The sequence below is a fragment of the Mastacembelus armatus genome, chromosome 2 (genome assembly GCF_900324485.2).
Source record: "Mastacembelus armatus chromosome 2, fMasArm1.2, whole genome shotgun sequence".
NCBI classification, from domain to species: Eukaryota; Metazoa; Chordata; class Actinopteri; order Synbranchiformes; family Mastacembelidae; genus Mastacembelus; species Mastacembelus armatus.
Window position 1 is genome coordinate 7,585,017 of NC_046634.1, and position 25,719 is coordinate 7,610,735.

Here is a 25,719-nt window from a genome sequence, read left to right on the forward strand (position 1 = left end):
GGAAACCCAAACAAAAAAATCCATTAGAAATTTGTGCAATTGAAATTTCTCATCTTTTTAATTTGACAATAATCATAATGCTATAATGTCACAGTCATTTTAGTATTGGCATTTAATTTAGAATTAAATTAAGGTCCTACTAGGGAAATCAGGACTGTATAAACAATCAGTACTGTTCTGTTAGTCATGGCTTTTCTTTTGTAAATACTGACTGTTCTCAGTTTACCTGCCAGCCCTGTGTGGAAGCAGTGCTTGTAACCACTGATGATTACAGATACTCATACTCAGCAGCACCCCAGGGCCTTGAGTCTCAAATGGCTCCCAGTGACCGCTGTGATGAAAGATTACCTCAACACACATTCAGCTGTGGAATCATTTTCTTTATAGGTGTGAACATAGATATTAGGTTTGTGGTTAATATATATACTTAATTTCAGCATTTCTTTGAATGTAATCTGATTCTGATGCTTTCAAGGACAGAAAATTGGTGCTTTTAGCAGGATTTTCTGACATGGATACTAGTGATTGTATTAGGAACAAAATGCTACCGAGTTTATCTTCCGTGCATGTGGGTTGCACAGCTCCATCTGTGTATGTTGGCAGCCCAGTGCAGAGTTATTCCCAGCTGGATACCAGTGAGGTCAGAGCCAGTTCAGTCTGCCTGTACTGAGTAAGCCCATTACACTGGATGCGTGTTGATTGTAGGAACACAGCAGCACCAGCATGCTCACCCAGCGACACGTTAAAAATCCACACACATGCACACTAACCTGATGATGAAATTCCTGCTCTCAGGTGACTTGGATAATGTTGTCGCCTCTGGTCCCCACAGCGATGACAGAGGGTGGTTATAACAGGTCCTCAGGGATGTGAGCAGCTTCCGTATCCATGGTGATGATAACTAGGAAACACAGAGTCTCTCCATCACATCTACAAAAAATTAAATGGGAAGAAGTTAGAACTGCTTTTCTTACACACTTCTAATCAGATTTTAAACAGATTGCCTCAGATGCTAATTCCCTAGAAACCCCTCGAGACAAAACTTAATCGCATTGAATATGAATGAAGATAATTCTTCAAACAAACTTAAGTTCTCCACACAGACTCAATGAAAACTTTTGAAAATGAGGACTGCCAGAATTAAATTTGGCACAGCATATAAATGAAAATAGCCTATGTAGTGTGGTTGATCTTAAATGTGCCGGTCTATCAACTGAACCAGGTTTCAAGGTATTTGCCTCAGTTTGACCTTTCAAGCCCAAATTAGTCCAAATATCGGTATTTATCTGAGACTTTGTTTATTTAAGAAAAACCTGAACCACTGTGATGAGATGTGTTCAGCATGAACTCCTTCACCTCACTTTAACCCAACTTGAACTGTTGCCAGCGCTGCTTACAGGATGAGCCAGGCAGCCCATCCCACCTCCCACTCCTTTTTAATACATCTGTCACAATTGGGCCAGTTATGCCCCAGCATTTATTTATTTTGTTGATGAAGCTTTGCTCTCTGATTTTTACATCCACTCTGTAATTGAACTTTTGGCCCACAGGGAGTGTAAGGGAAAGGGAAGAGTGTCTGGCTGCTCTGTAATCAGTGCAACACAATATCCACAGGATCTACTTCCCTAACATCAGGCACAGATATAATTACACACACACACACTAGAGTGGGAAGGCCCTGCACACACATACTTTAGGTCCAGTCAAAGATGATCTGATGGTTTTAAGTAACAGCGGGGTGTACTTACCAAGGTGATTATGGTGTGTGTGTGTGTGTGTGTGTGTGTGTGTGTGTGATGCACAAGCTTTGTGCACTAACATTGCTTCTGTGTGTGAGCGAGCTGAGCATCTCTGTCACCTCGCCAGTCTTATCTAATTCAGCCATCACATATGCTCCCGAGCTAAGCAGGCAGATTCTCAGTGATGCATCTTGTAAACAAATAACAGAAGCTTCTGCTGTATTCCGCCACACTTGATTAATGACTCCAAAGAAAGCAATAAAAGTCTATTGTAACATGTTATCGCTCTCATAAATGTTTAAAGGTTACCAGTGATAACACAGTAAAGTCCTTACATGTATCATGTTACTCTGCCACTTGCCTTTTTCTTCTACTTTGTGTTGTGTATCTGAAATCATCTACATCTAGTACTCAGGAGGTGACATTATCTTTTGTAGTGCAGCATGTCCCACACAGGACAATGAAAGACTTGTCTTGTTACCTACTAGCTCAGATGTAGCCAAAGTGTGTGTGTGTGTGTGTGTGTGTGTGTGTGTGTGTGTATGTGTGTGTGTGTGTGTGTGTGTGTGTGTGTGTGTGTGTGTGTGTGTGTGTGTGTGTGTGTGTGTGTGTGTGTGTGTGTGTGTGTGTGCATTTGAATAGCCCCTGTGACACATCATGTTCTCCAGGGAGTTTTCCCCCCTGGGATGAGAGCTGATCTAAGACCATCCCTCCCACAACCACCACCACCTTCTCCAAATTCCCCATGGCTGGCCTGGGCCACTCAGATAAGACTGCACAATTAATAGCACCGTAGGACCAGCGCCCACAGGGACACTTCAAAGACTGTGTGTGTTGGTGTGCATGTGTTAGTGAGTGTGATGCACAGGAATACATTAAGCTGTTTCTTGGCCTCTGTGTGAGCCAGAAGATACATGGTGTGTGTGAGAGAATGGATTTATTTGCAGTTTGTATGCATGTGGTGCAATATTTCTTTTTCTGACAACCCCCCCATTTACATGTAATGGGTAATAAACCTTTCCCTGCTTTATGTCCTGTTTTTTAGTGCTGCTGTTCACATCTGTGAATGCAGCAGCCATAAGCAGGTTCGCTCACACATACTGGTGCATTCAAGTGACTTTGGGATGGGAACGGTTAGACAGTTTATTTTAATGGGCAGAAGAGTTATGATGTAGGAAGAGCAGCTTCACTTAGATCAGTTTGAATGATTATTACTTTGAGAATCAAGTCAGTTCGTATTTGATTCATTTACATTATGTTTCTCTTAGATTTCTTAAAAACATTTGGTCTATAAAATGCTAATTGTAATATTAGGATATGGGATTGATTTGAAATCCAACAAAGAAACATTTCTCAGGTGAGAATCTGGAAACATGTTTTACTTTATTTGAATATTAAGCCAAAGTGCGTGCACCTGGGAAAGCATTATGGGTAAAAAGTACAAAAATAAGACCTGAGGTTTTTGGAAATATCCTTTAAGGCCCAACATATGACACTGAGACACATGGTGAAGCAAAGAGCACTTTGCACGTGTCTGCTGTTTGCCTGGATGTGATTTGGGTCATGGTTTCCAGCTGTGGAAATAGGTCACCTGTCTGAGATGGGAACTTGAATTACAGTGTAACAAAGTCCCTGACAAAGACATGTGCAGGAGATTCATGTGACCTGCGTCAGTGAGCTTTACATCCTCATCCTAAACCATAACAAATCACTTCATCAAATTGCAGCATCGAATAATCTCTTTAATCGCTTTGCTCCTACAAACTTGTATGATATTACATTACGATATTAGATTGTTGCCTGTTTGGGTTTTTCTGTCTTTATTGTCCTCCCTTGGAATAAAACGAAATCCATTTCATCCACAAGTTATCATGGGAATATTGAATGTTTTATAAACCAGCCTTGCATGACAAGGTTTAACAACTTGGACATTAGTTTGTGGTCGCTCAGGTCTTTTTCTCACTCACGTGATTTTGGACATGACGCTGCCTGTATTTTCTGCACATAGCAAACAAAAAAGTAATCATGAATTTCACCCTGCTGCAGTTGTGTCTATTGTTATGGCTTTGTGTGCTTTCATGGCTGCAACATTTTAGTCTTTGAATCTCATTTTCCCTCTTGTCAAACTACAAATGTTTCCCATCAGCCAGTGTGATTATTAAAAGCAGCAAGAAGCTGGAACATTTTTGATGGATCACTGCTTTCTGCTGACTTTAATTGAACTATCTTTTCAGGGTCGGTCTCATAGAGCATCCGCCTCCTCTTTCCCTGGGTTATTCCCTGTCATTATGGTGATAGCTATCATGGCAGATTGACACCAAAGGGGGTTATTTCTCCTGACCAAGCTGCTGTCCTAATCCTCAGTGCACAGATTACTGCCCCTCCCAGAGCCCGAGCTGAGAGAAGATAAGGGCAGAGGAGGAAGGGAGGGAAATCTGGTGTCTTATACTAGAATATACATTTGTCTAACACGGTGCTGCCGAAGTGTTTTACCATTTGTCAGTCTGCCTTTCTGTTAGTCCATCAGTTACACGGCCAGGGTAGTTTCCAGCTTCACAGCACTGTTGCAGGAGGCAGAACGAAGCCAACCTTCTATCTTTTCTTTTTGTAGACGATTTGCAAAATTCAAATTGTGTGCAGTTCCGCTTTTCTCCAGTTGTTTGAAGACCTCTTTTCTCTTTTACGGAGCACTTGACCTCCTGCTCAGGCCCCAAAGGCCTATTGTGCAATTCATCTGCTCTCCAGTCTTGCCCCATCTTCCGCCGTCATTGTGCTTATTGTTCTTTCTCTTTCTCTTCTTTCTCCTCTTGCTCCTGCCGTCACCATGCCGCCCTGGCGCTCTGATTTAAAAGCTTTCAGAGAAGGCTTGGCTGCAACCTCCCCCCACTGGCAGAAGATGGAGTGGAGGAGAGATAGCAGCTTGAGACATTGAGATGCAGGAAGGAGAGGAGAGGGTGATTGGCGAGGATACGATTTGCCAGTCAGAAAAGGGTGACACACAAAATTTGAATGTCAACGACCACTTGGAACAGATTTGCCTACCTATGCCCCAAGCAGAGGGGAATTTGGCTTATCTCTTTCAGTGAGCGACATGAAGAGGCCAGAGAATGGGCAGATAAGGTCAAAATGAAACTGGCACAGGGAAAGTGAGTTAATTAAAAGATAGCACACAAGGAAACGGCTTTTTTAAGATTATTTGAAAACTTTCTGCTCTGAGTTTGCCTTCGGTTTTACTATTAATCAGAAGGGAGGAATTTGATATACAGCCATTAGCACCACTCATTCACAGATGTTAATATGGGCATTGAGCAGCAGGCCCCTGTGTGGTGCAGATGGCTGTGTATCAGGACTGATGGCCACCAGTGGTACATTGTTTTGAGTTGGAGCTGAGGAGAACTGGAGGCGTGGGGGGATTTTATGGTCTGATTCATGTGTCTCAGATCAGTGTGAGGAGGATTTACTGATTTCTGTGTTACTGACGCATCATGTCGGCCTGTGAGGGATCTCAACTTTGTAGGTGCATATTTGACCCATACAAGAGTTTCCTCCCCTCCATCCCCCCAGCTGAATGCCAAATACATTACTAAACTTTATCATCTGATAGTCTAGTTTTCCCATATCGGAAATGAGCTCAGAGTATTACAGATGCCCCCTGTCACTACTGTACCAGTGCTCCATGACTGACTAGCTTATATACATAGATAATAGTCTTTATTACACACTGGTGTATAACAACAACAACAAATTGTGTAATATAACCATAACATTGTAAAACCATCTATTAAAACTGAGCTCAGTATTATGAAATATTTCACCCTGCTTCTTTTCATAATGTTTGTTTTTTCTTTTTTAATTCCAGTGTTTGTGAATTTTATTGTATATTATTTTTTGTTTGTACCCACACATCCGCCCGTTCTTTCTCCGGTCAGGGCTCAACAGACTGCTAGCTGCAGTAAAGTCACACTGAAAGAACTTATGTCCCTTTCACAGCTGCAAAATGATCATTACAAGTCTCACAAGTGTCTACTTACTGGTGCACAGTAACCGTGTGCTCCATTGCATCATACAGGTGTTGATTTTATTGCTTTCACCTCATGCCTGTGCTCCTGGCAAGCCTTCTCTGCTGGTTTGTGTCGGTTCTCTTGGTGCAGTCAGGTTTAAATAGAACAGCAGCTAACAGCTCCAAAGAATGCAGTTTTTTTCCCCTACAGCCAGTGTATAAATGGAATATAATGAAAGCTGATAAAGTCCATCTTGCGACTGACAAACTGCTGCTAAATCGACCCAAAGTTTTGAGTTTTCAGCTTCAAATTGAATCCAAATTGATGGCCCCCACCTGTTATTCTCATATTGGAAAAGGACTTTATGCCCCCGGGTGCTTGGAGAGAATTGAGTCTGGAGGAAAAAATATGCTATCCATCTCACAAAACAACATTTGTTTGCCTGCCAGTGCCTTCAGAACCATTAACAAGATTAGGAAGCACACAATGGCAACAGTCCCTCTTCTCCCTCCCTCTGTCTCCTTCTCTTTTTTCTCCCATATTCCTTCCCATTTTGTTCTAGCTCATTTGCCAGTACAATGCAGACATTCAGTGGTTTGTCTGCGCCTCCACTCCGAAGGGAACCTCAGCACAAACCTCCTTATGCAGGCAGACACCCAGACACACAGGAGCATACGTTAATGCTAAAATTAATACATTCATGCCAAAGGCGGAGTGACTCTGTCACACACACTCTTCTTGCCTCCAGCAGGCCTGCTCTCCTGCTCACTATGTGCTGCAGCAGCAGAGAGAAATTAATGAAAGCCCATATAAATACAATATGTTCTGGAAATGGGCTTGCATGAGCTCATATTTACATTATTCCTGTAAATGGTGTTGCACAGGGCAGTTGTGTTTGTGTGCGTTTGTGCACAAACATCACAGATGTTTGATGTATATTGTTTGAGTCATTTATTCTCCCAGGCCATTGAGTTTAATGGCCATCACTTTTTGCTTTGTTTTTCAGCATATTTCAGCCAGATCCTTTGCACATTTGTAAACACAAAGAAGCAAATATGAGCAAAGACAGTGCTAACAGTGCCACATGGGAGTCCAGGGTTAGATTAGTATTCTAAAAACACAGAAGTCACACTCAAAATAGTGATTAAATGTAGACCGGAAATTTGCCTTTTTTATAATTGATCCTCTTCTTTCCCTCCTCTCTCTGCTCATCTTTCTCTCATCCTAAACCTTCCCTCATTGTACTTTTCATCTGACACGCTAATCTCCTGTTCTGGCCCCCCTCTGTTTAAGTAATAAAATTAAATTGTCTCTGTCGTGCATTTTTCAGCGTGTGTGCTCAAGGATTTTAACGAGTGGTATATCTAATCAAATCTCTCACTCTTTTTCCTCTCTCTGTCTCCCTCCACATCCAGGTGCCGACAGATGTTTCAGTGGGCTTACTGGCAGAGCCCCAGGTAGCCATGTTTTGTGGTAAACTCAACATGCACATTAATGTACAGAGTGGCAAGTGGGAACCAGATCCCTCGGGCACCAAGAGCTGCATCGGCACCAAAGAGGGCATCCTGCAGTACTGCCAAGAGGTAAAGTGTGGGCAGTGTATTGCGGGGTGGATGATATATCCAACACAAGCTGCTTACTGTTTATTTTCCTTGCAGAATCAATTAAGTCTGATAATAATCATTTTAATCTAACCTTAAAGCTGATAGGAATCTTTATTGTATGTACTGTAATAAAAAAGAATTAGCCTGAAGGGGTGTAGGAAAGAAGGAGGATGGAGATATTGAATATCAGGATAGTGCAGAAAAAGTAATAATGTTTTAAAGGTGAATAACAGCAGTGATAAGAGATGTGATTTCCTCCCAGACCAGTTTTCATTATAATACATCACTGGTTGAAAATGGCTTACATTTGGCCATGTATGGCATTTTAAATGGGCTGCTTAAACTGTAATTATCCAGTTTTTCATTTTGTTTTGTGTGAGCCTGGATAGTACTTTTTTTTTTCTTTTTTTTTGTTCTGATCATTTTCGTTCCACCTTTAAAGCAAATAACAATGACTGAGAGTTTAAAACAAGCAAGAATAGCAAATACATGCAAAGATACCTTAATATTAGAGTTAGAGTGTTCCTCTGTGAAAAACATGGCTTCTTTACAATCTCAACTAAAAACTGTAAACTACATCAAAACACAAAGACGTCTTTGTTAGAGGCAGGAGGGCTCGTTCCTGTTTGTGTCAGGAACTAGAGAAGCACAGAGAAGTATGATTAGAAGCAGGTTACAGGGTCTGCAAGCAGATTTGTTTTTATGACATGTTGCCAGAACAGTGCTTAGTAAACAGGCTGCTTAAGTCGTACTTGGGTTAGGGTTACTGTGTAATAGGGCAGTGAGAGTCTAAGCAAAGCACCTGCTAAGAGTCAGCACCGCTATTTTACGGAACTGTTGTGACTAAAACTGATTTTTCAGTTCTGTCTTCTCCAACAACAAAAGCACATGATTTAATTTGGGACTGTTCCAGCAGTGTAGAGTAGCACTGTGTCAGAGATGATAACTGGGAGTTGTGTGATACGAGAAAGTGATGATGCATAATGAGATTTCTCTGAAAAGAACGTACTGTACGATATACAATACAGTCACTCTAAGGTCCTCGCTTTAAGCACATTTTGATCTTAACATAACAACATTTTAAAAAGACAGATTGAGAAACAGAAAAGCCGACTTGGCAAAGGCGAGACCAACAGGAGACCATGGCATTTTTCTTTCCTCTGTGTTGTGAGAGAGAAAATGAAAAAGTATTGGGTACTGCGTGAAATACTGAAGGAACTTTCTGCTCTTTGTCAGCTTTGTCATGCTTTAACCTCATTATAATATATGATGCTGGGTGTGCGGTTGCGTGTAGGTGTACCCAGAGCTCCAGATCACCAATGTGGTGGAGGCCAACCAACCAGTGAACATCCAGAACTGGTGCAAGAAGGGACGCAAGCAGTGTCGCAGTCACATGCACATCGTGGTGCCCTATCGCTGCCTGGGTGAGTCCACCGTGTGTTTTTACTGAGTCAGTTTTCAGGGCCCCTGTCAAAGCACTTCTGTGAAGTCGTTTTTACGAGTTAAATGCAGGAGAAGTAACAACAAGAGCTTACTCTGATGATTACATGCGTTATCATAGCAACCAAGGAGTACAGAGGTTTTTTTTTTCTTTGTGGCAGTGGGAGAGTTTGTGAGCGACGCCCTGCTCGTTCCTGATAAGTGCAAGTTCCTGCACCAGGAACGCATGGATCAGTGTGAGAGCCACCTGCACTGGCACACTGTGGCCAAGGAGGTTATTACACACACACACACACACACACACACACATATTCACTGATGTAATGATGAGCAGAAGTATGTACTCATATGTTCTATCTTTCTGTGTGCCGCTGTGTTTCTCTGCAGTCCTGTGGAGATCGTACCATGAATCTCCATGACTACGGGATGCTGTTGCCATGCGGCATCGACCGTTTCCGAGGAGTGGAGTTTGTGTGCTGCCCCGCTGAGGCGGAGCATGAGGCCGACAGCACCGAGCAGAACCCTGATGATTCTGATGTGTGGTGGGGTGGAGCGGAGACTGACTACTCTGACAACAGGTACACACAAATAAGGGCAAGGCAGCAGCAGATGATCGAACATACTGCCACTTTACATTTTTAGCCCCAAGGTTCAAATTTCTCCCTTTGAAATTAAAGGCTGATGGTAACTGAAAGTCTGTTTTTCTGCCTCATACATCCTCCTCATTTTCTTATCCCCCCTTCTCTGTCACCTTTCCTCCCCCAATTGCTCCACCCATCTCCATATGTCTCATCTGTCTTCCTTCCCTCTCTCTCTCCCACTTTCTCTCCTAGTATGGTGCGGGAGCCAGAGCCAGCAGAGCAGCAAGAGGAATACAAGCCATCTGTGGTAGAGGGGGACGAGGAAGAGGAGGAGGAAGACGAGGTGGCTGAGGAAGATGACGAGGAAGAGGAGGAGGAAGAGGACGTGTTAGACAACGACCAGGACGGAGATGGAGAGGAGGATGATGAGGTGGCGGAGGAAGAGGAGGAGGAGGGAGATGACGACATTGTTGACACGCTCGATGACGATGACGCCGATGAGCCCACCACCAACGTTGCCATGACAACCACCACCACCACCACAACCACGGAGTCTGTGGAAGAAGTTGTCAGGGGTGAGGAACATTTAATGTTGAGCGTTTGTATTGAGCTATACATCATTATGTTGTTAGAATTCATCAACAGGGTATCTGAAGGCCCGTGAAAAAACTGCAGCATTTTCTAAATTTATTTTAAAGAAATGTTGACATCTAAAATGCAATAATCAGATTTGATCTTAATTGGAGTGGTGTGCGACAAACTTAGTAGTACAACATCTAAAATGTGTTTTTCTTCCTGTTTTTTATGCTTTGCCAAACAATTGATCATCCTATTCCTCAGCAATTAATTTCCTCCTGTCATGTTTCATATTGGGCACATTTATCATGTCGCAGCTTTTGTTAGCTACGTTTCATTGGAATCAGAAATGGTTGTTTCTTCATTTTGAAATGAATTCCCACAGCATTAAAATGTTTAAACCTGGCGTTCTTCACATACCCTGTTATGTCACACAAAGTATTTTACTTTGGTAAAATACTTTCCTTCATTATAAGTACTACATATTTTGTAGTTTTTTAGTACTACAAAAATTGTGGATGATGACAAGTGTGTGTCCTTCAAGATGTGTGCTGGGCAAGTGCTGAGACTGGTCCATGCCGGGCCATGCTGCCCCGCTGGTATTTTGACCGACAGGAGGGCCGCTGTGCTCAGTTTATCTACGGGGGCTGCGGCGGCAACAGGAATAATTTTGAGTCAGAGGAGTACTGCCTGTCTGTCTGCAGAAGAGTCAGTAAGTCCTGACAGCAGCTCAACCAGCAGCTGATCTGAGTGCCAGCTGTTTTCATCTCCTCGCTTACTTATGGTCTGTCCGAGCTGTGTGCTATTAACAGCTGCTCAAAGGTTTCGTGCTTGGTGTGTTGCTCTTCTAGACCTTCCCTACCTGCCCACTCCATTCCTGGCTAACACTTGTTTCCTCCTGTTTGTCTCTGAATGTATTTCACTCAAACAAATGCTGCACTGAAAACAGACTTTATCTTTCCCTTAAACCTGATCGCTTGTTTCGTGTTTTTTCACACTCGGCTTAGTTGGTGGAGGTGAAACATCTAGTTTGATGAAGTATTGACCATTTATATTGCACTTTTCTTCTGTATTAGTTTTGTTTTGAAAAGCCTTTAAGAGTTGGTAAGGGGTTTTAATAGCTCCTATGTTCTGTTTATAACAAAAAGATATTATCTCTTCACTGAGGACTTCACTCTCTCTTAGACTCCTAGGTTTGGTACTTCTGTATATGGATTTATTGATTTCTGTTGAATGTAGCAGTGAAACATGTTAAAAGCTGCATACTCCATTTGTAGGGCTCCTTTTTACGGACAATTTGCTTTCGAAGCTGTATGACATTTTCTAGCTTTTTCTTTACATAGATGCTGTTCTGTTTTGCATCATCTTTTTATCACTTTAGCATGAATATGAGCTGTATAATCATCCAAGCAGGTGTTATTTTTGCAATAATCCTCACCTCACTGCACATTATCCTTTGGGTCCCTGGCATACTGCAGGCTTACTTACATTATTCCCCTTATCACTAAGGAAAAATCTTCTCGTTAATTCATTCAATTTACTAAAATTGGATGTCAAACTATCCCGCTGTAATTTTGAAAATGTGATGTATTTCCTGCACAGCTGTTAGGAGAGACCCATTAATACACCATTACATACTCCCAAAGCACACAGGACCCGCCATTACATTACATTGTGATGATTATCAGTGGCAGCACTGAAAATAGGGATGATTGCAGGGGGATTTCTTTCACCTTGTTTACATTTGTCCATTACAATTTCATTATAATGGAGACTTTGAGCATTTGTCGTCTCTCTTTGTTGAGCCAGACGTGATCGTTCAGTCACAAACTGCACTGATTGGATTTCAAATAGTGTGTGCTGATGAGAGTTGTTTGTCATAGATGTGCAGTGGAAGGCGGTTGAAGTGTTGTATAAGGTTCAGTGACCTTGCTCCATATGTGAACGTGCATCTCAGCTGCAAAGAGCATGTTTGCCTTGCAGCAAAAGGGAGGCATGGTACTTCCATCTCCCTATATTTTGATTTGATTTTATCTACTGTCTGTATATATATATATGTGTGTGTGTGTGTGTGTGTGTGTGTGTGTCTGTGAGAGAGAGAGAGAGAGAGAGATTGAGTAAATGCATGTGGTTTGATATAGGATTTCTGCTGTGCTGAGCATGGGGGTGGTGAAAAAGTGCTGCAGTGTCGTCGTCCCCCCCCCCCCACCCACCGTCCCCCCCACCACCAGCACATACACATGCTCTGTAAATGTACATGTAGTCACTTATCAATCATTCACTTTCAAAGCAGCTGGCAAATGGCAGTTTTTTATAAGTATAGTTTATATAAAGCATCTGATAATTACAGTGACTGTCCAAGTGACATTTATTCAGCAAATGTCATTCCTCTCTCCGGCTGCTCTCTGTGTTATATTGATTCAACATTTGTCCAGGTAATGAAAGCCCGTGCTTTTCTAAAAGGTTGGTTTTTGATATTTTCAGTCATCAACAAAGGTAGTTTGTGTGGAATAAACTGAGTGACTGGATAGATGGCATAAGCTATAATAATCCGCTATATAATAAACCATGTGAAGTGACTCCAGTTGGAAGTTAATAGATTTTACTGACAGGTTATAGCCTCACAAAACTGTAACCTAAAAACATCAGTGGGACATAGTGTCAAATTGTGTGAGTAGTAAAGTAACTGTAGAAACACTACAGTAATGAATATTTGACAGCAATGACAGAAGAAATCAATAATATGAAAAGTTAAAACAGGGAATTAGTGGACTGTCACTTCAAATACAGTGGACAGGGATTAAAGATTTAGTTTTTCACATTTACCTCTAATGGATTGAAGCCCTGCTGATTATGCATTTCTCCAGGTTTGCTATCACTGTCTGAGTTTCCTGCCTTTGCCCCAACACAATGGAGATAAAAGCAGATGTGTCCCTGTTGCTCTGGATAATCTACAGAGACTCAGTTGATGTTTGTTGGAGCCACTTTCCACCAAATAAATAGTTTCTGTGTGAAAACAGCAGGTTCTCTGATAATAGATGTTGCTTTTGAAGGTTTCAAATAAAATATATCAATGTTGCTTTAATGGGCATTTACAATCTTCCTAGAACATAATAATAATATGATCCACTTATATGTCTCATTGGTAAATTGGCCACAATTCAGTCTGTGCTAAGCCTACAGGATGAATTGCACTGTAGTGTTTTAGCAGGAAAGCTCTGAATCAAGTTATTTAAATGAGAGAGGCGTTTATCTGTCTTCTACAAGGGCTGCGGGTCATCTGAGCCATTTATTTGTTTGCTATTGGAAGGTGCTTGTTTCCAGCCGTAGCTGCTGACTTGTTTTCTTTCCCTCTTGTTTTCACACTAACCCTATTAACCCATCTCGGGCTCTGCGTTTTGTGTCTAAATCTGCTGAGGTGACACAGCTCGTCCCAGATCAAGCAAATTAAAGTCTGCAAATAACAAGATGCTTCAGCTGAGATCTTTTCGCCTCACTGACTCTTCCCCTCCTCTCTCATCTTCTATTTCACGCAGTACCCACAGCAACACCCAGCTCCCCCGATGCCGTGGACCATTACCTGGAGACACCTGCTGACGAAAATGAACATGCCCATTTCCAGAAGGCCAAAGAGAGCCTGGAGGCCAAGCACCGCGAGAGGATGTCTCAGGTACTGGCAGAGAAGAAGAACAGAGTAAAAAGGAGGAAGGAGTTTGTTTTTACTGCTGATGGTTAGTAGACTAAAGGTTGATCAGCAGTCCACAGATAAACATCAGTGAGAAACTGTTGCTGTGTAGAGAGAACAGAGAAAAGGACTGTCTTTCTAGCAGGGAGAGGAAATATTTCTCTGAGTAGAAATTATAAGGAAAAAAGTTGTGTGAAATAAATCTATGTGAGCCAACTGAGCCAATTCAACTTTAGTTGTATTCTTTAATCCAGGGTTCACCAATCCTGGTCCTCAAGGCCCACTGTCCTACTGGTTTTCCAACTATCTCTGCTCTTTCAGTTTCTGATTGGCTGAACACACCTGATCCAGGTAATCAGCAGCATGTAGGGCAGGGATATCTGTAAAACAAGTAGGACAGCGGGCCTCGAGGACCAGGATTGGTGACCCCTGCTTTAATCAGCCGACTGTCGGTCTCCAGCAGAGAGCCAGATGGTCCACAGCAATAGCACATTTTCAAAGCATCAGACAAGAACGCTAACAATCCTGCATGGCACATAAAGCAACATGTTTTTGTGCCAGTTTGCTCTCTGCTCTGGATAACTCTGTTTTGTGCAGGTAGCTACCGGCCATCATCTAATTTCATACAGTCGACTGCACCCTTACACATGCTGTTAGGTCAGGTCCGGTAAAGGCCCGAGTTGAATCAAAAATCCCCCAGTGAGTCAGAGTGTGAAGCTCAGGCAGGATGTAAATCTTCTTTCTAAAGAGGATGAGACTGTCCAAAAGGGAAGAGAAACTGATTTTGAACATCCTCTGACTTTATCGTACTTCAGTTTGACTTAGAAAATAACAAACCCCCCCCCCGATTTAAAAAGAAAATATCAACATTCTCAGTTTGATTAATTACCCAGAACAAAACAAGCTGATATTTACACTCTGCAAACCAAATGTTAGCGTTTCATGGCTGTGTAAAGTGTTGGATTTTCTCCATTTGTACAGCTGTGAAGATCTGTGTCACAAAGAGCAGTGCCGTGTGTCACTCATATGAAGCATCATGGAACATACGAGAAGAGAAAGTAGATTGACAAATGGGTTCAATTAATGCCTTTCCTTGCTTTTCTTCTCCTTAGGTGATGAGAGAGTGGGAGGAGGCTGAGAAAGAAGCCAAAAATCTTCCACGTGCTGACAAGAAGGCTGTCATCCAGGTAACGCATGCACTGACTGGACATGAACACAAGACCCCTCAAGGTTTTTGGTGTCCTCTCATTGCTGTCTATCTTGTTATCCATGCAGCGTTTCCAGGAGAAGGTGGAGGCGCTGGAGCAGGAGGCAGCCAGCGAGCGCCAGCAGCTGGTGGAGACCCACATGGCCCGAGTGGAGGCTTTGCTCAACGACCGCCGACGTCTGGCTCTGGAGAGCTACCTGACTGCCCTGCAGCAGGACCCACCCAGGGTACACACACAGGCTGTATTTCTGTCTTATAAAATATTACACTAATATTAAATATTAAAAATATTATAAGTCAATTAATGTGGCATTTGTAGTATTTTTTTAGCTTGTTGTTGTCCTGCCATTTCCTGCATTCCTGTCCACAAATCTGTCATGTTATGTTTGAAGTGAGATATTTTCATCTGACCTACTGTAAAACATGAATAATTCTTCTGTTTATGATCTGTTTTGTTCATCCTTCATCTCTACAATGTTCATGGTGTGATTACAGTGTTTTAAACAGCACATGCCCTGGAAAAATCAGACAAATGCTCAAATTATCTAAAGGCCAAACATGTACACTGGCTATCAGTTAATGTAACAATCATATGATTATAACCTCATCTTCTGATAGGCAGCAGGGAACTAGAGCAAAATGACGTAACTGACTGATGGATTATGGATTTTGGATCATGATAAATAGCTTCATAGAGATTAATGTGTTTTTTGAACCAGTCTATGTATATGTGCATTACACTCCTTTCCTGTCCTTTGTAGCCTCGCCATGTCTTCAGCCTGCTGAAGAGGTACGTGCGCGCTGAGCAGAAGGACAGACAGCACACCCTGAAACACTTTGAACACGTCCGTATGGTGGATCCTAAGAAGGCAGCACAGATTCGACCTCAGGTAGCGTCAGAAACACAGTTCACAGACAATGAACTCTTCACTGTTTTAATGTGATATAAAGCAGTTTTTTACATAAATGTGTAATAGAAAAAACAACATAAATATAATGATTTTTTAATGATGCCAAGCTAATGTATGTTTTGTGTGTGTGTGTGCGTGTGTGTGTGCGTGCGTGCGTGTGTGGTTTTGCATTAGGTGCTGACCCACCTGCGTGTCATTGAGGAGCGTATGAACCAGTCTCTGGGACTTCTCTATAAGGTGCCTGGTGTGGCTGATGACATTCAGGACCAAGTTGGTGAGTTTGTCATTTTGACACTTAAGACAAACTTTTACAGTGAAGAATTATTTTTATCTGGTTCTGCCAGTGACCTAAAATAGCTCCAAAATAAAATCCACTTCATTGTAGAAACAGAGCGTTTTTTTTCACAGGAGAGTTGATCAACAAAAAAAAAATCTTTCAGAATCACATGACACTACTTCTTCTATGAATTTTAATTGTTTTTCCTGCTCATATTGCATGAAACAGGTATGAGGGAAGAGACACTGTTCGGACTGAGCCAGATGTCACAGTCTCTCAAAAAAGCATTTTTTGCTGATAAGAGCGTTGGAGCCTTTTGGCCTGATTGTTCTGTTCAGAGTTAAATGACACTGTTTGTTAATAATATAAATCCCCTGCCTCCCTCCTTTCCCTTTTCCTCCCTGCCTGCATGTTCTAGGGTTTTTGGGTTTATTGGAGTTGTGTGCGTCACACAGCCATCTGTGTCTCAGAGACTGTCACAGCCTGTGCTGCCCAGCAAAACACACACACACACACACACACACACACACACACACACAGGAACATACACAGAAGAAACAGCACCATTCGTGCAAGGCACCAAGTCTATTAAAAATACTGAGCTAAACTATGTTTCTTGGATGCTGTTTGTCTGCTGTGATACAGAAGCATTTGTGAGTCATTGTGTGGGATGTAATATTTCCTTTACGTTGGAGCATATACACATTGACAGTTTTGAAAATTGATTCTAATTACCTACGAATAAGTTTATTTATATAGCACAAGTCACACACAGGGTAATTGAAAGTGCTTTACAGAAATAAAAGACCAGTTAAAACTGAAACGCTGCTTCTCCCTGTTTAGTCCTGACTCTGAGCACGAGCAGAAGGCCTGTCCCTGATGTTCTCAGAGTCCGACATGGTTCATATGACACCAACATGTCAGAGATGTACTGCGGAGCTGAGCCTTGAAGAGACTTATACACAAGCACGAGCAGATTATTGATTCTAATTCACAGCACTATATTTACTGTACAGAACTTTATATGCTGAATCAAATGAAACAACATTGAAGTAGTTTAATAATAGTTGGATAAATCTCCCCTCCTCCCGCCCCTTCTGTCTCTCTTCTGTCCTCCCTCATCTTGTCTCCTCTGATCACCATTTTTCCTGCTTCCTCATCATGTCCATCCAGAGCTTCTGCAGAGGGAGCAGGCGGAGATGGCCCAGCAACTGGCCAACCTGCAGACAGATGTGAGGGTGAGTTACGGCAATGATGCCCTGATGCCCGACCAGGAGATGGGAGATGGCCAGACTGACCTTTTGCCCCAGGAAGATACCATGGGCCTGGGAGGAGTCGGATTCATTCACCCTGAGAGCTTCAATCAGCCCAACACTGAGAACCAGGGTAACTATGGATGCACTGGGTTGTTGATAACACAATCTAAGATTAGAAAATGTCCGTCAGGCAGCATGCATTACATATGTTACAGTTTAGGATTGTGTGGCATGAAACATATTGCTTATCCTCAGATTGTGCTACAAAACAGTATGAGAATCATTTCTATGTCTCCCTCTAGTTGAGCCAGTGGATTCTCGCCCCAGTGTTGACAGAGGCATCCCCACACGACCAGGTAGGTGCTATGTAGGGTCTGTAGAAAATCAGATGCCCTGAGTTTAAAGCCTGCTGTTCAGTTTGGTGAACTGAAGTAGCTCTAAACAACTGATTCAATTCTAAAATAAACTGCTAGAGGTAAATATATGTGTTTAATGTATAAGGGACAGCAAAAGTGGAGATCTGACAAAGACATTCTGTAAAGTCAGGATGGTGTCTGTCCTTCTCTCTGGCGTCCAGCTGTGGTTGTTACAAAATTTGTGATGCAGCTGCAGGGTCTATGCAGACTGTACAGAATATGCTGTGCTATATGTACTGTATTCAGTTCATGCTGCTGTAACATCCAACTCTGCTGTCTGTCCCAAGTGTGTGTGAGGGGAGAAAGAAAAAGTGGCACCATCCATAATAGATATTACTTTTCCCTTCCCTTGTCAGTGACTGGAATGAAGATGGAAGCTATTCCTGAGCTGCGGATGGAGACAGAGGACAGACAGAGCACTGAATATGAAGTTCACCACCAGAAACTGGTAAACACACACACACTTAAGGACAACATGCTCACAAACATGCAGCCTAATTTGAAATTCACTATAAATATGCAGACTAGTTAAACAGAGAAGTGCACACACACACACACACACACACACACACACACACACACACACACACACACACACACACACATAAAAGATGCATTTCCTGACGCGTTCAAGCTGCACGCTTGCCCTCTGCTTCCTGCAGCCCTCAAGTGCACACAGTCGGCCCATGTCTCCACTTTGTCCTCCTGGTAAAGTCCCAAGGTTGTCACCATGGAGACAGGTGTCCATGGAGACAACCACAGTAATGCTTGCGTCACGCTTGCCTGGTCTTCTCTAAAATCCACTGTACTCTGATCAGAGTTCAGTTTTGTGTGTATCTGTCAGTATTCAACCAGTTATTGTACTAAACATAATAAGGCTCCAAACCAGTCCTGCGTTCATTAATCTCATCCAGTACTGTAACACCAGCTCAAAAATCTCTGTCCAGCCTCAAATCCAAATCCACATGCCTTTATTCTGCTCACCTGAAGACTTAAACCTGCTAATCCCTACATGTTATTACATATCACATTTCTTGGATGTACAGTGAGCGGTCATTGTGTCAGGCTGCCTCCTTAACCGTAACTTATTAATTTGATATTCAGTGTAACCCCACTCAGCATTTGGAGGATAGTTCTGGAGGAGGCGCCGGAGCCTGAAAGTCCCCACTAATTGTTGTGTTCATAAGATATATTGCGTTATATTATTCTGTGGTTAAGTGTTTTGTTGACGTCTGTGCCAGTTGACTAGGTTTCTGTCCCATTCTTCCTGCTGGTGTAGGTGAAAACAGCAGAATTTGTTTTTCTCCCTTGAAAGAACTTTGCTTGGATTTATTCCTGCGCTTTATGAAAAATGAGCTCCACAGAGCAGCACGAAACATCACAGAGAAAATAAAGTCTGCTTTTGGTTTGGGGAATTTCTCTAAATTGTGTATTGTGTTGTGTTGGAGCTGAGTCATGCTGCAGCAGCGCTCCCTTATGTTACGCTCCGTTTTTCTCACCTGAGACCTCCAGGAAGAAATGAGAGTTTCCACCAGGATATTAACCCATCAAAAAAAAAAAACAAAACAAAAAAACAACATATCTAGTTCTTGTTCTTCAGCAACATGGCAGTTATTTTCAAGCTAAATTTGACTCTGTAATGATAGTGCATGTAACTGCACATAGCATGCGCTGCAAAACCACTTGAGTAAATGAAAACTGGGAAGAAACAGAAGTAAATGAGCTTTTGGTAGTAGCATCTACAAGGGACCACTGGCTCCCTGAAGGAAATGACATCAAAACAATTTTTAGGCACAGTTAACTCTCTGCCTGCTGAGCTGGAAACTGAAGCCACACTCATTACTGAGAAGTGTCACAAAAACATAATGACAAGTCATTTCCTTCACACATGCTGGGAGAAAAAGAGCTGTGCACAGAAAACCTCGGTGGAGTTTGCAGAAATGCAAGCACTTTACTCAATTGTCCTCATTAGTGTTTGGGTGCTGCTGTGTGACAGACAGGTCACCTGACCACCGCTCATCTCTCATCTCCCACAGGTCTTCTTCGCAGAGGATGTAGGCTCCAACAAGGGGGCTATCATCGGCCTGATGGTCGGAGGTGTCGTCATAGCAACTGTGATAGTTATCACTTTGGTGATGCTGAGGAAGAAGCAGTACACGTCAATCCACCATGGAGTCATTGAGGTGAGAAACGGCGGCCTTGTGTTTGTGTGTGTCCCATACATGTGTGTCATGGTATATATCTGTTATTAGCTTAAGACTTAAAACTGTAGACCAGGGATGATACTTTAAATTGCATCTACTTAATGAATATAATTAGATTCATGCTGTTAATTCATCTCCAGCTCTTCTTTTCTAGTTATCCTCATCTATCATTTCAGAAATGTCTTTTGCCATTTAATTAAAGAAGACAGTCGATGGGGCAGCCTTATTTCTCTATTTTTTGTCAGTTAGCAAAACAATCAGATCCAAGTGTGTGTGTGTGTGTGTGTGTGTGTGTGTGTGTGTGTGTGTGTGTGTGTCTATTGAAGTGTAACCTCTTCCCCCTCTCTCATGCTCCTGTCCAGGTGGATGCTGCTGTCACCCCTGAGGAGCGCCACCTCTCTAAGATGCAGCAGAATGGTTATGAGAACCCAACCTACAAGTTCTTTGAGCAGATGCAGAACTGAGGAGAATGTCACATGTACACATACACACACACACACACACATACACACACCAACATAAACACACAGAAAACATCTCCCCCCACACATCTCACACACCTCCTCCTCCCCACCACCACCCCCACCCCCACCCCCATCTGACTACTCCCGTGTCTCAGCAGTGTGGCTTAGATCACTGACTGAAACAGTCAAGTACAAGCCTATGGGGCGCCTGTAGCAAGGGTTCTTTTCATTTTTGCCTGGGCGGACACTGGCCACAGCAGTTTGCACAAAGTATGTTCACTTTATTAGAGCAAAACCTCTATTAATTGAAGACAAGAGGTTTTATGTTTTGCTCCGTCTGGGCCTGCTGATGTATGAAAGAAGGCCCCGCCCAGTGCATCAAAACCAACACACCCATAGGGGAAAGAAGCGTGCTCTCTCCACACTGATTGAGGGCCAGCAAATGGTTGGATTGTTTTCTATTTAGGAAAGATTTGGTGTCGACTTGTGAAGCTAAATCTGACCACTGATCAGAAGGAAGAGATGCATGCTGATCTGGACCTCATTTATAAAAACTGGTTGCATTCATGTGTGTCAATCAATCACTTCAGCATTTGGACATATTCATTTGTTTCTATGATATTCTTCCTAATTATTTCATACCGAAACAGGTTTAAATTAAGCAGCACAGTTTTTATAAGTGAAGCCCAGTGTTTCCCTACTTACTGCACCACTACTGCACTCACTCTACAGTTTACACTGGAGTATAAGTGAGCCTCCTGTCCCTCCTCCTCCATCCCTCCCTCCATCCTATTTTCTTTGTGCATTCTTATGACAGCTGGGCTGTGTTAAATCACACAGGGCTCTAAAGGATATCTGGAGATGCTGATGATAATGAATATATTAATGATGATGGTAGTAATTCTGTATTCTGAATGATCTGTTTTTATTTTAGAGTTTTTCTCTATCCAGTTTTGTTTTTCAAAAAAGAATGAAAACTGAGAAAAAATCAACCAATGTAAAGCTTTTTTTAAAATCGCGTGTAATTGTTAATGAAGTAATGCTGAAGTCTTAGCTGTTTCTTTGTAGTGCATGACAACAGGATTTGGAGAAACTAAAAAACTAAATCTTAAAGCTGCTCTTTTCAGATCCTTTCTCACATATAGATTGTCATTCTAGCAGGATTGTACATTGAGTATCTTCTCGTGATAACGTGACTTCAAATTGATGAAAAATATATATAAATCTATATGAATGGGATCTGCATTGATATGTAAAATACACATTTAAAAGAGATCTGTGATTTTGGAATTTAAGTGTGTTTCTTTAATTTTTTTAACCATGCTACCTTGCTGAAGCTACAAGAGGGGAACTGGCTTCATCCGTCTGTATTTAATTCCACTTCATTGAAATAAATTGTGTTAAAAAAACCTTCTGTGTAGGGGTTCTCAGAAATCACCCCATTTCCTTTTTGCTTTTGTGTTTGATCATGTTACTGTCTTTTTTTTAAAAGGGCACGCTGTGGGGATATACAGAGAGCATGAAGGGAGCTGAAGATGTATGAACCCTGGCATGCGGGATGGGTTAGCAATATCCATGTATATGTTTTGTCTTATTCAGTGTGCTGTTTGGTCCAGTTGTAAGCTGACGTCACCTTTTTTAAGTTTCTTTCTGCTGAAAGGCTAAGAGGAGGAGGAAAAAGGAGGGCGAGGTAGAGAGGAAATGACTTTTGTGGTTTTTGATGGATAGCCAGAGAAGTAGACAGCCTGTGTATGTATATGTATTTATATATATATATGCACCTCCCTATCCCTTCCTCCCTCTTCAGCCTCCTTTACTTACTCACCTCGCTGTCATCAACACACCCTTGACTCCTCAGAGGCAGAGCACTGTAGTCTGTATATGAATGACAGGCATTCACCATCAAGAGATCTGAGAGCAAGTCAAGGGGGCGAGGATGTGAAAGAATCCAATAGTCAATAATCCACCTCAAAATGATAAACGAACTACAGTGTGACCTCTCACTGTTAATGGTGAGTAAGATCTGTGAGGAAATGTGATTGAAATGTACATATGGAGGCTGCGGTGGAGTGGGTCCATAGTTTTCATTAAAAACCCAGCAGAGGGCAGTAGAGTAGAAGAAGAAGCAGGATTATCTTTCTTTTTTCTGTGGGTTATATACTGGTTTTGTTTTCCACTGTGTAATATTGTGCAAGTCATTTGCATTGACTGGGAAAACGCTTTCTACATTGTATTCCATAATAAAGTTTTCAATGTACATACAAATGTTGTGTTTTGTGTGTTTTTAAATGTGGTTTGACCTTCATGCATCTTTCATCTTTCATGTTTGTGATTATCTATCAGAAAATGATACTGTGAACCTCCATGACATGGATGAACACAGGCCTTCTTACTGAAGCTTCATTATTTTGCATTACACTGAAACCAGTCCATCGTTACATCCAAACCACATATGGCCCATTATTTTAGCAGATGAAATAGATTATAGCTGGAGACTTCAGTATTTAATGACACGAGTAAGAACCATAATGAGGCTAATGAAATAAATGATAACTTGTCTTGGAAGCTAAAATTGTAGTTAAAAAATAAAAGATAGTCAGTGTTCAAGTGGCAGCTGTAAAACACCTATAGTACACACTGTACTGTGACAATAACAACAATAACTATATATATATATACACATATAAAGACAAGATATAGATATAAAGAGAGAGAGAGAGGAGAGAGAGAGAGAGAGAGAGAGAACGAACGAACCCAATGCGCAGAGGAAGCGATACTTTGACCTCACTGACGTCACCCGGACGTTCCCAGAAGTCACCGCGGTCCTCCACATTTGGCTCGGTTCTGAGTGTCAAACCCAAGGTGAGACCTGTGTTTTAAAAGAAACACCGTAACGCGACCTTTAACTCCATCGTGTGTTGGTAATTGCGCGTTCGTGCCTTTGTATGACGTTAACATGAGCCACGGCACAAAGCAAAGTCGCGTTGAAGCTGTTAGCATGTTAGCATTGGCATTAGCATTTATGTTTTGTTTCTAAGTGACATTTCAGTCTCACGGACTGAAAAACGTCTCAGAGCAGCATCGTTGGTAAATGAATAATCCTGCAGAGTTCACCGAGTTACTGTTGAGCCGCTGAATGAAACAATATATGCGGTGTTGTATTGTGTCAGATATGAGAAGGGCTGTCCTACATGTCGATGTTAAAGTATTGTGTTTATAAGTCACTATAAAACCTTTGACCTATTTGTCACTTTATTCCCAGATCATACAAATGCTCCTATAAATAAAACGATTATAATTCACGTTTAAATACAACGCCATGTGATTGAATAGATTTTTCCCATTGAAGGAGATGTTTTCTTCCAATGTGACTTCCCACTGTGCATGTCCTGCTGTCTGGTACAGAACCAAAGCCCCTTGTCTTGATAAGAACCTAACTGCCTGTGTTTTTGTCTTTCAGATGGCACTTCACAGGTTATTCCAGCTGTCCTCTGTGCTGCGGTCTGCTGTGAGCCTGACCCTGCGCAGGAACATTGGCATCTCTGCTGTCCTCTTCAACCGCGCCAAGGAACTGGACCCTGTCCAGAAACTGTTCCTGGACAAGATCCGTGACTACAACACCAAGAGCAAGTCAGTTGAAAACAGTGAAATATGGAAAAGCCTGTTTTTCTCTTCACGTCTTTTATATTCAACTGGCACGTCCTCTGCTAAACCCCATCATGCTTATTTGTCAACTATGTTTTGATGCCTTGGATGTTGTAGATCTTCTGGTGCCATCGTGGATGCGGGTCCTGCTTACCAGAAGAATCTGGCTGAAGAGGTCACCAAACTACAGAGGCTATATGGTGGAGGAGACATGACCAAGTTCCCTGATTTCAAATTTCCAGGTGGGTTTGGGCTGATCTGTGTTTAGCTCACAGTGCTCCAACACCTTTTTTTAAATTTTGGGGTTGTGGGTTTGAGTCCCCAATAAGATATTGCATTTTTGAAGGCTCTTTCTAAAAGGAAGAGTCAAAGGCTCTGTGAAGGTTTAAAGGCTTTCTGGCTTTTTGTATTTTAAAAATTTTCAAAAGAAGTAAAAGGATTACTGAAATTAATATTATACACATAGTAAACACAGCTGGCAGATCACATATAGTCTAATTTTTAACATTGACCCTGGCTTACTGATGAAGTGCCCAGCTTTTGAAGGACAAAGTGACCCAGACAGTGTACTCCTTAATTGTTTTAGTACAAACTGCAGGGTGCAAATGTCTGAAAATGGTTAAGATCCACAGTGTCCTTTATGTCTGCTCTACACCAGACACCTTTTCTGGGCTATTTGCTTTTATTTACATTTTTGCCTATGTACTTTTAACTTGTCTTTTATTTCTGTAAAGCACTTTAAATTACAGTGTATGAATTGTGCTATACCAATAACTTTGCCTTACCTTGTGTTGTCTTGCCTATGTGTCCTTGCAAATCTCAGAATTACTACTGATTCTCTTTACTATTCTGTTTTTTCCAGAGCCGAAGTTTGATGAAGGGGCCAAGTGAATGATGGCCAAGCTGTATATCTGCTTCATGTCACAAATCTGTCATATTTAATAAAAAACTAAAGTGGAGTGAAAAATGTTTGACTGGTGATTAATTCAGTAATTCTGGTGATTACTACATTATGTCAGATATTAATATTTATCTGGAAACCATAGGGGTGAGAGAGAGCATGAAGTCTGATTCAATGCACAAAAATGCACTGTTTATTATATAAGTCCACCTTTATTTATACACTCTTCAGTGATAAAAAAAATCAATTAGAAAGTGCAAAAACAAACGTTTAACTATTTACAAGCCAGAACTATGTGAGATTTTAGTCTTGCAGACTCTACGTTCTGCCTTAATTTGGTCAATATAATTGAAATGTGTCCAGATTTTGCTGCGTTTTCTGTTGTCACTCATTTTCTCAACTTTTTTCTACCTTTCCAGTCCGTTTGTGTTTTGGTCCCTCCCTCATGTTCGTGTGTTTGCTGTGTGTGTAACTCCGCCCCCCCTGCTCAGCGCAGACAGAGACGCCACATGTCAATCAAATCAATCAAATGCGAATTGACACATCACTACGGCGCATGCGTAGAAAGGATTCACGTGCGTGGTGACCAGTACTGAAAAAAGTCGAGTCAGGAAATAGTAAAGGTGAAAATGAGAGAACATTTTAGTCAGTGAACAAACAAATCTTATGGTTTATTTCCATTGGTTTAATACCATGAAACAATTTGTGGACCCAGTATTTTAAAAAATGTCATTTCTCCTAGTTTAAAAATAGGACTTAATACTATTTGCTTACATAAATAAACACTCCAGCGTTTGCAGACAATAGGACTG

At 41.8% G+C, this 25,719-nt stretch overlaps 2 protein-coding genes across 2 annotated transcripts in view; both read left to right on the forward strand.

The window, feature by feature from the left end:
• appa (amyloid beta (A4) precursor protein a) overlaps positions 1-21,771 on the forward strand; it is a 28,388-nt gene extending 6,617 nt beyond the window's left edge. The window contains exons 2-17 of the mRNA XM_026301413.2: positions 7,156-7,323; positions 8,639-8,768; positions 8,946-9,058; positions 9,172-9,362; positions 9,618-9,940; positions 10,486-10,653; positions 13,478-13,611; positions 14,739-14,813; positions 14,902-15,060; positions 15,595-15,723; positions 15,919-16,018; positions 17,195-17,407; positions 17,580-17,633; positions 18,050-18,141; positions 19,730-19,876; positions 20,260-21,771. Coding sequence (XP_026157198.1) covers positions 7,156-7,323; positions 8,639-8,768; positions 8,946-9,058; positions 9,172-9,362; positions 9,618-9,940; positions 10,486-10,653; positions 13,478-13,611; positions 14,739-14,813; positions 14,902-15,060; positions 15,595-15,723; positions 15,919-16,018; positions 17,195-17,407; positions 17,580-17,633; positions 18,050-18,141; positions 19,730-19,876; positions 20,260-20,361 — 2,298 coding nt within the window. The 3' untranslated portion in view covers positions 20,362-21,771. The remainder of the gene's footprint in view (positions 1-7,155; positions 7,324-8,638; positions 8,769-8,945; positions 9,059-9,171; positions 9,363-9,617; positions 9,941-10,485; positions 10,654-13,477; positions 13,612-14,738; positions 14,814-14,901; positions 15,061-15,594; positions 15,724-15,918; positions 16,019-17,194; positions 17,408-17,579; positions 17,634-18,049; positions 18,142-19,729; positions 19,877-20,259) is intronic.
• Positions 21,772-23,105: 1,334 nt separating this feature from the next.
• Positions 23,106-24,973, forward strand: atp5pf (ATP synthase peripheral stalk subunit F6). The gene is made up of 4 exons (XM_026301764.1): positions 23,106-23,223; positions 23,822-23,991; positions 24,124-24,248; positions 24,869-24,973. Exons 1-4 carry the CDS (start codon positions 23,119-23,121, stop codon positions 24,895-24,897), a joined length of 429 nt encoding a protein of 142 aa, XP_026157549.1. The 5' UTR covers positions 23,106-23,118; the 3' UTR covers positions 24,898-24,973.
• Positions 24,974-25,719: the final 746 nt, after the last annotated feature.